The following is a 14,252-nucleotide window of genomic DNA, read 5'->3' as shown; positions in this document are numbered from 1 at the left end:
GAAAGAGCTTTCAAGCACATTTCTTTTTAATTTTAACACTAAACATGTACTACTGACAAATTGTTGCACACGAAGTTCAATATTAGAATTCAGTGAACAAACTGAATCCTGGAGATTCAATTGAATATTTTAGATGTGGATATTACTTAATTACAAAGTAGGTGGTCTCTCATGGTGCTGTTTGCAGATTCCGACTGATCCAATTCTTACCTCTGCCCCACTGCCGCTCGCTGTCAGTGCTCACACCTGTGAGAATGTGACATCAGAGATGAAGGCAGTGTCATGGCAGCTATGTTCCTTTTTTGAGTGAGAAGCCAGGATCAAGACTTAGTTGGCAACAGCACTGTCGAAGTAGAGGCTTCTTGTTTTTAGATAGATTAATTCAGAAAATAGAATTCTTTCTGGCAAATCATTTTTGTGAAATGTGATTGGTGAGTTAATCAATTAGAAAGCACAAAAATAGTCAATACAGGAACTTAATCAAACAGAGAAAATTAGACAAAAAAAATTATACTGATTCATCCAAGGGAATGGATGTTGCTGAAGGCTAGCATATTATATTTTCACTGTTATTTGAATGTAGCCCAAGCTGGTAGGTTTAAATTCTCTGCTCTGGCTCTATGAGTTTGGTGGAGCAGCATCATCATCTAAAACAACTTGCATTTACATAGTGCTTTTAAAGTAGAAAAACGTCCCAAAGTGCTTCTCAGTGGCGTTACAGGAAAAAAAATGGGCTCCAAGCCAAAAGAGTTATTAGGAGGGGTGAGCAAAAGCTTGGTCAGAGGTAAGTTTTAAGCAGGATTATAAAGCAGATGGGGGAGATGGAGAGGTGAAGGGATTGAGGGAGGAAATTCCAGAGCATACTGCCTAGGTGGCTGAAGGGACAACTACCAACACTGGGGCAAAGGAAGGGGAAAATACACAGGAGGCCAAAGTCAGAGGGGAACAGATAGTTTGGGTGGGGGTATCTGAGATAGTGATGGGTGAGGTCATGGAATGATTTAAACACAAGGATGAGAATTTTAAATTTGAGGCATTGGGAGACTGGGAATCAATGCAGCTCAATGAGAACAGGGATGATGGTTGAGCAGAATTTGGTGCATGCTACGTTACGGGCAGCAGAGTTTTTGATTGCTTTAAGTTCATAGAGGTTGAAGATAGGCTGCTCAGGAAAAAATTGGAAGAGACAAGTCTGGAGGTGACAAAGCATGGATGAGGATTTCAGCTGCAGATGGGCAGAAGTGGAAGTAGGCTGTTCTTGTGACGGAGAGACTATGGAATCTCAGCTCCGGTGGAATAGAACCACAGAGCTTGAAAAACCTGGTTCAACCTGAGACAGCGGTTGGGGAGGGGGATGGAATTGGTGGCAATGGTACAGTCCCCACCACTTACACCGTCCCCATTTAGGAAGCCGCCTATATCAGGCAAGTGGCACTGACCATTTGCTAGTACCGTCAGCGTCAATTACAACGGCGCCGCTTAAATCGTATGAAACGAGCCTGCTATTTCGGGCAGTTCAAGCAACTGCGATTATCTGTCAGATGCGAATTGCATGTTGAGAAGCAGTTTCCCTGTCTAATAAGCTATCAGTAGCCATCATGGAAGAGTTCTTATGAAATTGGAGGTTACTGGAATTATGACAACTCTTGATACTGTTTGCTCCAATTTGGGGTCAACTTCCGTCTGCCCCCATCACTTAAACGGTCCAGGGCTTTAATCTCAGCAAAGCTGACAGATTCATTGGTATACTGAATGCTGACACAAGGTCCCTTCATCACTGCTGAAATAAATTTTACAGAAAAGCTAGGGTAAGCAAACATTTGTCAATGATATTTGCTCTTATGCTAAGGAGTTATTAGGGGCTCTGATGGATTTACTGTCCAACGAACAAATTGGGCAAATCGCATTAGTATGAGTGCGTCCACTATATGCGGTGGGGATTTTATTCCCAGTGACTAGGTGGAAGAAATTGTCGTTCATCTAAGACTGAATGCCAAACAAGCAGTCTGACAGCAGTGGAGAGGTTTAGAGATGGTGCAGCTCGGGGTGGGTGAAGCTGACCCCAAGAATGATGTGGCCAAGGGGGCAATATGTAGATAAGGAAGAGGTGGCAAGGATAAATCCTTGGGGGACTCCTGAGGTGAGTGTGGGGGCTTAGAAAAGGAGCCATTGATATAACTGCTGTGTTATGCTTGGGTAGTTGAGTGGAAACAAACAAGGGCAGCCCCAATAGATAACAAGAGGCGAGGCATTGGAGGAGGATAGTGTGGTCGACCGTGTCAAAAGGTTGCAGGGGGGTTGAGGAGAATAAGGAAGAATAATGCACGATGGCCAGTCAGAGAGTTTCATTTCTGACTTTGGTTAAGGCCATTTCGTGGGAGGGGGATTCAAACAGGGGGTTGCGGGAGAGACGGACACAGATCTGGGAGGTGACAACAGTCAATGACTTTGGAATGAAAAGGGAGTTTGGAGATGGGGCAGTAGTTTACAAGGACAGAGAACTCCAGGTTGGGTTTTTTTTTTGAGGAGGGGAGATAACAACAGTTTTGAAATGAAAGGCAACAGTACCTGACGAGAGAGACCTAAAATATTAGCTAGCATAAAGGGAAGTGGAGTGGTCAGCAGTTTAGTGGACTCTAGGGCTGGTGGGCCTCATGGATATGAGCTCGGAAAGGGCATGGAGAGGTGGGAAAATGGGAGAGTAACTAGACAAAGAATGGGGGTCTAGAGGGATGTTTGGTTTGGTGGGTATGGGGAAAGGGAGGAAAGTAACAGAGGCAGCTGAACAGATGGTCTCTCTCTTAGCGACAGAAAAATCTGTGAGCTGTTGGCACAAGGGAGAAGGGTTAATGGAAACTCTTGGTAATGGAGAAAAGAAGCCGCGATTATTTTTGCTCTTCAGGATGATCTAAGAGTAGTGGCTATTTTTTTTTTAAAAAAGATGATTCAAGTGAGGCCTGGTAGACCATTATCTGATCCAGTCCATTTTCCAGTTGCCATTGGTCCATCACACCAAAACTGCCCTTAGCACTAAAATGGCAATCTCATTTAGAAAGGCCACAGAATGGTTGGCGTGGGAAATGGAAAAATGTGACACAGGTTTGGTTGAGTGTGCTTTTCAAGGTTAGGGCAGTACTGAGGCTTGTACAGAACCTATTGTATACCTGGCCTGAATCAGGTGCCAGCATTAATAATCCTCATCTTAATGACTACAAATTCAAAAGGAAAAAGAGCATTCATCTCTGTGGTTAGTGCACACACGGCATGAGCCAGAGCTATCCATCCCACAAGAGCTCTGGGACTTCACCCAGGGCTTCCCTCCCAATCACTGTCCAGTGACCTCTGATGAAAAATGTAAGTATGTGGTCGTTGTTGAAGATGGGATCAGACGTGCTGTGATGCATGAATGGTCTGCTGACATTTACTGTTTAGGTTCACATGATTCTCCCCTTGGGTGAGCAACCCTAACGTTAATCACCGGTTTGAGGAGAGGATGAGTTTCTTCCATGTCCTAGTGTGACTTGCCCTCTGATTTCTCCTTCCCTCCTGTGATGAAGCATCTTCTACTCACCCCTCCCTCTGGAGAATCACAGGAACACACTCAGGCCCTATACTCCACAACACGTTGCATTGCACCAACGAAACCATCTCTGATTTTTAAACCTTTGAAGGCCTCACAACCTGCACTCTATTGATGACTCAGTTAGTAAAGAATGTGTGTAACTGAGTTACAAGGCAAGGAGGTCACAGGTTCAATCATTGATTTGTGCTGAGTCAGCTGATCCAAGGAAGGCAGTAGGGATGCTAAAATGACCCCGCATACACCTACACTGAAGGTTGGGAGAGGATTCCTGGTCTTGATTGCTATGCATTGCACCCTACTGGAAAGTGCACATGTATGGATGGTCAGTTGAGGATAGTATGGCACTAAGCTGTGGCAACTCCTATGGTTGAATAGTTCATCAACAGTCACAGTCCAGGCTCACACATTAAGAATGGCCACATGCGTGAGGTACTGGAGGGTTCCGGTGCTCAGCAAACAACAAAGTGCACAGAAAAATTGCGGGGAAGGAATCTACAGAATTTGGCTTTAAATTATTGAGTGGGAAACTGTCGCCTTTCAACCTCTATCAGCAAAGTTGTCACATTAAATCTTGCAACTACCTGCTCAGACAGAAATTGTTACATGTAATAATAAAAACAAATGCCTATTTGCAAGGACCTGCTTAATTTTACATCGTGACTTGGGTAGCACAGAGAGTAGGAGCTTATTACAAAACAGCTGGTCCTGGGGGAGTTTCAGGCTATGATTGTTGCTATATTGTAATTGAGTGCTGCATCTAATAAGTGAAGGACTGGTGCGCAAAAGAACTCAGCCTCTGGCACGTGCCAAATAGCTTCAGACCTAGTGATCGGCTTTCAGGCAGAACACAGCAGCTGCAGGGTGGAGTGACTGGAATTCTAACAGGGCTCTGCTGTCCCCACAGAGACACTCCATCTGTAATACAATACTGACCGTTAGTGCCAGAAAGGAGATGCAGCAATTGCAGATCTACCCTAGGATCAGGCAGTCATTTAACCTTTTCAGTGCAAGAAACAAATGCATGAAATGGTTTACAGGTAGGCTTTTCTCACACACACTATTCTTATGTTTGCTACAGTGCAGCCAATGAATGAAAGGCAGCTAACAGAAAAGCAAGCAATCAAATTGCTCAAGAAAATCTCAATCTGTTTCCAGCTATGAGGTTGGTTGCCCATCACACCATATACCTCAGAGCTCCTATCCTTCAGCTGGAAATCTACTATAATATTTTTAAAATGCGTCCTGGGCCTTTGACTATAATTTCCCGGGGCTACTACACAATCTAATCAACATGACAATGTACTCTTGGGACTTCAGCAAATCTCACGTGAAAAAGGTCCACTTCACACCCTAATGCACTACAACCCAGCTTTCCCACTCCCATGTTCTGCTGCCAGACCCCACTCCAGTTCCGCGAGGTTGTCGTTCACTCTTCCAGTTTGCATTTCTCTGCAAAGGAGACTGAAGCAAAAACTGCAAATCCCACAGCATATGACAGAAAGAATGCACTACAAATCCCACAATGATTGGTGGGCTCCTGTCACGAGATCCTAAAATTTAGGGTTGTTTAACAGTATAGCTTCGACAAGCTGCTCAGAGTGGAAAAATAAGGAACCTCACAGAACTTAGGAAATTCTACATGGACAGAGAGAAAATAGGAGCGTCAGTAACACTGGACCATCCCCAAAAACCTTCCAGAGAATTAGTACAGAATGACATTGTTAAATAGCTGCTAGTCAGGGAAGGTGTATAGCATAGGGAGACTCAAATCACCGAGAATTTCCTCCTTTTCCTTAGGAAGCCTCTTCTTGCACCATCCCCAGGTAAGAGGACAGCCTAGAGACTTCCACTCATGCCTCCGCCACTATCATTTACTTAGAGCTGCGTGAAAGCAGCCCAAGGAACCTACACTTCAGGCCTTTATCCCCAAACTTTCTACTGCATGGCTGAGATTTGAAACCCGTATTGTGTGGGGAATTGCAGACACAAACCCACGTTGAAGCACTATAGCGCAACATTCAACATGCTGTGCCACCATGATTTCGGCGTTATTTACAAAGATTTCCTTTGGAATTGTTCACAGCGAGTCAGAGAATACATGGTTACATAACAAAAGGAGTATTATGCAATGTAAAGGGCAATATATTACATTATTCATAGCAGGAGGAAGATACGGAAGGAACATGTGGGAGGCGGATCAGGCCAAGCCTGCAGGCAGGAGGTATGGAAAAAGTAGGTGGAATTTTAAAAGTAATAAGAACTCATATCTAAGCTGATAAACATGTTTTTACAGGGTTTTTTTTAAAAAAGGAACAGGGGAACTAACAGAACAAATTATCTGATTATTATTTCATTGCTGTTTGTGGGAGCTTGCTGTATGAAAATTGGCTGCTGCATTTCTCTACATTACAACAGTGACAACACTTCAAAGGTCCTTCATTGGCCGTGAAGAGCTTTGGGACAGACTGAGGTCATGAAAGGAGCTACATAAATGCAAGTTCTTTCTGCTTTCTTAATTCTGGAGTCCAGCTAACAATGCGATATTCTGAATGCAAATCAATTTTTACAGTCACCATATTAGTTCACCCGACAATTATGTGCATCAACTCTGTGCAAGGCAAAGCTTTCCTTCAGTCACTACAATGTAGCTCTTATGCGTGAGGGTGCAATACAGAACAATTTTATCAAGACTAGTTGCTCAGAAGTTAGTCCAGAGTTTCTCTCTCTCTACGTACTGTTCTCACATTTTTGTTGATGTGATGTCTCAGTTTAACACCCAATCTATAAATTAGTGTCATCTCTTTTGAACATCTCTGAATGGCTCTCACACACGTTCCTTTATTGTTGCAGTTAATTTCTTTGTCTTACTGTTCATAAAGTTTAGGTTATGCAGTACAACAGCAGCCAAGGTGCACCAGGTCAGAGATGGGTACTGAGATCAGGTGGGGACAGGGTATCTTGTGGGCACCACACTCACACTCGAAAGAGAGAGTGGAGAAAGTGTCTGGGCTGGGTGGAATATGGGGCTAGAAGCACGGGTTGGAGTAGATAGATGTGGCAAGACCGCTAGAAGGGAGTGCGTCATCTGGTGCCTAGCAGAGCCTGTGGAAGGACTGGGAGCTTGAACCACTCAGGAAGTTGGATTTAGTTACACTGGGGTGGGGGCAAGGTCTGGCAGCAAATGGAGCAGCAGTTGGGGGTTCATGATGGAGATCTGTCATTATGGATGGCGGGGGGGCTAGTCCTGGAAGCACAGTCGGCAGTGGGCCTACAATTGTCTGACAGTGCTTGGGAAGGGGGCTGGGCATTTGGCAGCATCAGAGGACCATTAAGGTCTGTGAGCCCTAGTTAAACTCATCACCAACAAAAGCATCAAGACTTCAGCAGCTGCATTTTGGGAGTTGCAGTTCACCAGAATGACTGACACACGAACACAGAGTTGTACACTCCCTGATTGAGCGTGTTCATTCAGAGAAAGATCAGGTACACTATACAAGTTCTGGGAATGGAGCAGAATTGCAACCCTAGGCCTCAGAAAGAGGGCCTTTGTGGAGAAAAATTCTTGGATGCATTTTCTAAGAACTAATAGCTAATTGTTTCTGGCAGATTACTTTACATATATTTCTTGTTTTACATGTATTTTTTTTTTGGGGGGGGGGGGGGGGAGGGAATGGAACAAAGAGTACAAGTCAAGTCAAAAGAATTAGTAAATAGTTTAACCAATTTGATTGGTTGGTTTTATGATGTTTGTCAGCTGTAAATAGGTAACTTTCTCATAGCTTTTGAGTGAAAGCAATGGTTGTACAGATGGGTTTTATCAACAGATTCTTATTTTGGTTGCTTTCAGTCAGTGTGACATTTAAGCCAATCAGCACAGCTCCTTTAATTGATAGTGGTTTGTGATTAGTTGTTTTATCAATGGGACATTTGAGCCAATCAGGATTTTTTTGCCCTGAGAACATTCTTTTACCTTCTGATGCATGATGAAATATTTTTTAAAATCGGTTGAACGTTTCATATAAAATATTTTAATTAAAACACTCTTAACTTATTGAAACCTATTTACTTTTACATAGCAGTTTTCTGTTCTCTGTGCTGCTGTATGACCTCAAAAAGAGGTTGTTTTGCAGTACCAGCAAGCTATTTTGAATGGTGAAATTCCTTCTCAGCTGCAAAGATTACATGGAAGACCGATGAAGTCCTTTCTGAGTGTGAAAAATCCACCATTCGTGACAGCTATAGGTTCAATCTGTAGATATCTCATTAAGTAAAAGAATTTCCCGAATCTATTTCTGTATTAATCTTATGCTGTTGTTCGTCTTGTTCTAGTAAATCTGATGAATATTTTTTGAGCATCATCAGATGGGTTATTGTTGCCCATTAAATGTTCATTCACACAAGGGAATCATCTGGGGATGGATGAGGTATCAATTCTGTGGGCAGCCAGATTACCACTCATGCCTCCAGGGTAAATAATAACTGTGTGGTGCTCTAAAGTCATGCATTTGCTGAATTCAACGTTTATGGGGAGGGTTTCATTGGAGGATAGCAAACCGGACCAACCTGCTCACTATGGAGAAGGATTTAAATATCAGGGGACACAAGTTCAAAATTATTAAGTTAAAATGGAAACTTAAGGGAAAAAAGTAATACAGTAAATGGAACATTTTCATTTAACAGGTATTAATCTTGGTAGAATAAGTGAACAGCATGATTGGATTCAAGAGACAATTGAGATGTGTTTCGACAGAGAGGTGACTGAGGGATATGTTGAGAAGGTGGCTATGGTGGGGTTGATCTATCAAAAATCCCCATGTGCCTCGGAGATTTTCTCTGCTTGTTGTCACACAGTGATTCATGGTTAATTTAATGAGTTTAGCACCAAATCACTGGGTAATGTATCATTCCTGCATGTTTCACAGCCTTTTCACCATCTTTCCAGTTTTTAGTACTTTCTCTTCCAGCAGCCACCTCCTTCTTCCCAGTGTGGTGGACTGCCTATCCCTGGGAACCAGCTGCTCTCACACTTAGCCCATTACCCCATTCACTCACTGGCTTCTGGGAGGTGACTCCAAATGAACTGCTTTTTTGATTTTCCATCCCTAACTCTGTGGAATCACCTGGCTTCTTCAATAACTTAATATGTTGAAAATAATGGGTGCAATGTAATGGAACATCAACACACTGTGCCTCTTAACATGCTTAAGATGTTTAATAAACCATATTAAACCACTCCAGTCTAGTATGTTTGCAGATGAGGAACAGATATGCACAAAAATATTCTTCCTGACTAAACCTCCTCCAGCAATCCCTCCCCCATTTTCTGCTATGTGACATCGCTGGTCAATCACAGAACTATAGGAGAAAAGGAGGAATTTTTTATGTTACATTTACTTGGACTGTCAAGCAGGGTCACTGCAACAATGATTCAGCTGAAAATAAATTGCAGAGCTCTGCAATCAGATCAAAAGATTAGAAATATGAGAAAGTTAAGACACTGGAAAATAGCACAGCACAGGTTGGGGGGGGGGGCGGGGTATAAATTCCCCTTTGTATTTCAAAACATACAGATTCCCATCATGCTTGGGATGTGTGAAATACTTACTGCTCTACAGATCCTACACCTCTGCCTCTTTCCATTACTCCTCAGAAATAAATCTTTCAATAACTTGCCTTGCCTCCAAAATGTAGATCAGCACTCAACAACCTGTAAACATATCTGGAAAAACCCCAACACAGGCTAACTCTTCAATACATTCAGCACGGCATCAAATGAGCTGATGGGTGCAGGGTCAATTGGGATCGAGCTTTCTTCACATGAATTGGCTGCAACGGAGCTGAGCGGCAGCACAAGCTCCACAGACTGGAAATTTAAAAAGTGCTATGCTATCAAAACACTTCGGCATTTGAGCTCTCAAAAGACATTCCTTCCACTTCCAAAAGAGAATACCAGTAAGGGATCAATAACACAGGTGAACTCAAAAAGTTCCCATTGGCTACCTGTGACATTCTGAACACCATGACCTAAAAGTAGGACGGGATCACTTTCAGGAGCCAAGTCAGAATGCCGCAAGGATTCTAAAGAAATGTTTCCACAGCACACATCCACTCCATACTTATCTGCCAGCATTGCAATCTAAGACATTTGTAAAGTCCAAGGAGTTAAATTCATTGACTTCAAATTGCCAAAATATTAGAGATACTAATCTGCATGATTGCCTAATTTTACCATGCACAGGCCCTGAGTGTGAAAGTAAACGTTATACCAATCCAAGCATGTCATAAGGTATTGAAATATATTTTTACGATGTGGCAACTAGAAGGTGATTGTTATCACTGATCAAACCCAAATCGTTGCATTGCAAAAGAATGCTATAAAACACACTCCCCAATTTTAATTTATTTTCCGTCTCCTCTTTTAGATGCCCCTGGTTGAGAGGTTTGTGAAGTAACTGTTGCCCACTCCTTTGCCAATGCTGCTCCAGAATTGGTTGCTAGATGGTGCAGCATGTTAACTTTCCCACAGAGGCTGCTGGGGACATTTATCAAGTTTACTATGAGTACTGACAGTGTAAGCCAACAAGGTTCCATGTTCGATATAGAGCCTGCACCGAGTTAGCTGATCTCAGCTGGGTGAAGAACAATTGGCTGTAGCAGTGCTAATAGGTTTTGGAGATGGTGGAAGTGGGAAGGGGAAGTGGGCAAGGTTCTTGCCCTTAATTGCTATCCATGACTCCTACTGAAAAGTCCATGGGCGGATGTCAGGTCAGAACAGGCTCTGCTGAGATGATTTTTCAACAGCCTACCCACATTGTCCAGGGTCAAACATGAAGAATGGCTGCATGTACAAGGTATTGGAGGGCAACAGGTGCAGGTCTCACCATATCCCAGCAAGAGGAGCACAGAATTTTTTTTTTAAAAAAGAGAGATACATTAAAAAGAAAGGAAATTGTTGGTCTGATGATACCTGACTGTGTTCATCCATGGACAATGCATGAACTCCACCGTTGTGTTTCACACATCCTGCACTGTTTCAGTTTTAAGATCACTGCAACCTGTTAAAAGGGTGTGAATAAGACACCAGGCTATGCATTTTCCCTTCCACTCATTTTCCAGATTACCAGCTTTATTTTCTTTCAAATATCTGTATATGGATCATTTTTTGCTGCATAGATATCAATTCTGTCTTTTTGGATACACTGCACATTTTGCTGTAAAAATTAATATTTGGTTTTAATTTTATAAAACCCCTGTGTATTTTCCATGTTGGTCCATTGCTGTAGTGCAAGCAAGCATCAAAGAATTCATGAGGTACAGGTTTTCCAAAGATATTTTACAATACTCCAGACTCATATTAAATGTACCTTCTACACTGTCCAGTTTTTGGCTCCATCCAGTGGCAGTATTTTGTTTAAAACTGCGTTCACCTACACAGTAACCATACAGATTTCTAGATTCTTCCTTACCTTTTCCGTCTGTTGCTGACGCCTCTTGCAAGTGTCTAATTGACCTGCGAGTACAATGATAAATAACAATCAGGATGTAATTGAGCAGTGTCAAATCAATCCAACAGACAAACTTAATTAAATCAATAGACTGCAATTTAAAATACTTTAGATTTATACTAAAGACATAGAAGGTATATTTTAAGACTAATTTATTGAACTACCACAAATTAAGCCATAACTGATATGAAAACGTAACATTAACAGCAACTTCTAAAGACCAATAATTTTGCTAATAGCACACCATTTATCCCGAAGCTTTGTTTGGGGAAATGGGAAGGGAGAGGGGTAAAAGCCGATTTCCCCCCCCCCTCCCCAAATGCCCCAGGGCACCCCAAATGTGCTCCGTCTGACATGGTGTTAACCTGCCCAGTTCAGGTCAGTTATAAAAGCCAGGCCCACTCTTTGGTACGTCCTCACACCTGAAGCGGGTAGGAAAGTCAGCCGCTGCTTCAGGTCTAAGATGCCTGCAGCAACAGCAATGGTTGTCGGCTGCAGGAATTTCTGGCTGTTGTCTCGAAACTGCAGCCTGCAGACCTCCAGCTCTAAACCTCCTCTTCCTGCACCTGCAAAAAAAGGTTCTTATCTACTGCATGGCTCCAACAGGTGGCACCCAGGCCCCATTTAGATCGGTGCTCCCCAAATATGCGTCCACCCAGTGCTCTGACAGGAGAATGAGAAGGATAGGGCTCATTACGCCCCTTCTGCCTTATTTGCATGGGATGACCCTGTTTATGCCTCAGTTGAGCATAGTCGATCCACGGCCTTCCTTCCCCCCTCCCCAGGGGATTCCCAGGAAATCTTTGGGAAATGCAAAGGGGGTAGTTGTCGCAAGGCATGTTTGAACCAGTGACGTAGCTAGGAATGGAAATTTGGGTGGGCCCCAAATTATGGTGGATGGACAATGACCAAATGTCTGATGTTGCAGCAGTTTGCTTTGAAGAGGGCCACTCCCATCCAGTGCCAATAGCCAGGATTAGTCCCCAAGGTGGCAGGGTGATCAATAAACACCTACACTCAACCCACGGCAGGTCAGGGGTAGCATCAGAACCCAAAGGGCTGCTTCTAACCGGCACACTAATCTAAACAGAACGCTGGGGACTCCAGGCAGCTCTGGCTTCCCCACCCCCCCCCCCGCCCGCCCCCACCCCCGAGAAACTATCCACCTCAGAGTTGCAATCACTCACTACAAAATTTTAACAATGCATAATCAAAGGGAGCCGCACCAAGGAACCCTAAGCCTGCGACTCTGGTTCCAACTCCCTCCGCCTGGGGCTCCCGGCTCTTGGCTCTACCGTCCCCATACTAGCTAATTCTCCCGCCTATCCGAGCAGAGAGTCATGGCAAGATACCGGATGCAAGTACAGATGAGCCAACTCTTCTCGCCCTGGCTCTTCTGGGAGTCTCAGATTAGGGTAGGTACGGGTGTTAATAGGATGGGCTTGGGTGCTAATAGGGTGGGCCGTGGCTCATGGGCTCACCCGTGGCTATTTCTCTGGTGTGGACATCAGGTGAGATGAGACTCTGACTTGGTCAATGCTTCCTGTGATCCTGACACTCAATATTCTAATTTGCACATGAAGAATACCTACCTGGGAAAGATGCCAAAGGGCTGCTTCCACATGAACTCGTATCCTTCATGAAAAAAAGTCCAAGGAGACCAAATGGGAAGTGGGGGAGGGGTGGTGTGGGGAAGAGAAGAAAATGAGAGAATCTGAGCTGTATTTTCATCTTCTTGAGTGGGAATCGAGCCTCAGCAGGACAGCATCAGACTTTAATTGGTTAGATTGTTGAATAATCTGTATGGCAACTCCACATATTGTATGAGCTACGTTTTCTACCAAATACCAGGGATTGGGCAGTCTGGATAGACAAGGGAACATTTTGGCTTTTCCTTCCTCACCCAAGGCACAATTCATCATGTGCACCAGTCAAATGACCAACACTCATGTTAGCAGCATTAAATCATGGCCACACTTACCACACCACAGGGAACAGGATGGCACCACAACACAGGAGGTCGACAAGAAAGAGGATTTCCTTCCACAGTCCGTATTCAGTCGTCCCTTCTTCTGTTGACTCGATAATGATGTAAGCGACATTAGCCAGGACCTAGTGAACAAAGCAGTTTCACTAACGGACACCTTCCTCAACAGGGAAAATATCTCTCCTCACCAAATGTCCTAGCATGATCGGGGATTAAGCAATGGGATTGTAAATTTACATATGTAATTCAGTGGCATAAAGCAATTTGATTTGCATCATTTATTGTTTTTGCTGGGGGGAGGGAGGGAGAGAATAACATTTTCCACTCTCCTGGTTCATTTCATCAATATCAAGCACTCGCTGGTCAGGTACAGCACGGGGATGATGCAGTCTAAAACTCCCTACAACCTGCTTTAACAACATCAATTCAAATCTCTCAGCACCCTCTACTGGACCAGTGTGATATTTCCACTTCCTAGACCAAACTCGTATTTCGGGAGTTTCCAAGTAACACTGTCAATTTAACAGCAAATTGTGGCCACTTTTTACTGTGGGCCTTCATCCACTAGGAAATGGGTCAAGATTGCACCAAACTCACTTCAAGTGAGATGTTTAAAGCTGGAGAGGAAGAGAGAGAGAAATTTTATCCCATCAGTCTGGTCTGGTAATAAAGGAGTGCATACTGACACACAGGGGCCTGAGCACCACTGCTGTTCTTTTTTGGTTTACACAATTCTAAGTCTGGGTGGGCCTTAAAGGCAAAAATTTAGGAGATGACAATATTTCAAGATTATTTATATAAGTACATATTAAATTATTTATATAAATATATTAAAATAAAGATCTACCAGTTTAAAAACCATTTTAAAATGCTGTGGCATGGTGGAACACCACACAATTAGAGGCAGCCATCTTCACACAGTCCCTGAGACTGGATGTTGAGCTTAACATTCCCTAAATTCCTATTTTCCCATCACCCCCTCAGGCCAAAAGAAAAACTTACTGCCTCCCCAAAGCAGTTCAGCAATTCAAATGCATGATTTAAATCAAAATTGTGCCCCCTGTCAACTCATAAATAGTGTAACACCCATTTTTTTCTTTAATTTCTCTCTTCAGATTTAGGTAATCCTCCATGACCAGAAGGGCCATAATCTCCATTACAGCTGTCAACGCTGTTC

The 14,252-nt window shown here is 43.3% G+C and overlaps 1 protein-coding gene across 2 annotated transcripts in view; it reads right to left on the bottom strand.

The window, feature by feature from the left end:
• The window catches only part of gpr107 (G protein-coupled receptor 107), a 98,605-nt gene that overhangs the window by 57,108 nt on the left and 27,245 nt on the right, over positions 1–14,252 (bottom strand). For both annotated transcript variants that reach the window (XR_010958143.1, XM_067969838.1), the window contains exons 13-14: positions 13,070–13,200; positions 11,050–11,093 (exon numbers count right to left, since the gene is read on the bottom strand). Coding sequence is in view for 1 of the 2 variants with exons in the window: in XM_067969838.1 (XP_067825939.1) it covers positions 11,050–11,093; positions 13,070–13,200 (175 nt within the window). In the remaining variant the exon portion in view is untranslated. The remainder of the gene's footprint in view (positions 1–11,049; positions 11,094–13,069; positions 13,201–14,252) is intronic.

Source organism: Heptranchias perlo, chromosome 31 (assembly GCF_035084215.1).
Source record: "Heptranchias perlo isolate sHepPer1 chromosome 31, sHepPer1.hap1, whole genome shotgun sequence".
In the NCBI taxonomy this organism is placed as follows: Eukaryota; Metazoa; Chordata; class Chondrichthyes; order Hexanchiformes; family Hexanchidae; genus Heptranchias; species Heptranchias perlo.
The sequence above is the reverse complement of the archived record's forward strand: the minus strand, read 5'-3'. Positions and strand labels throughout refer to the sequence as shown.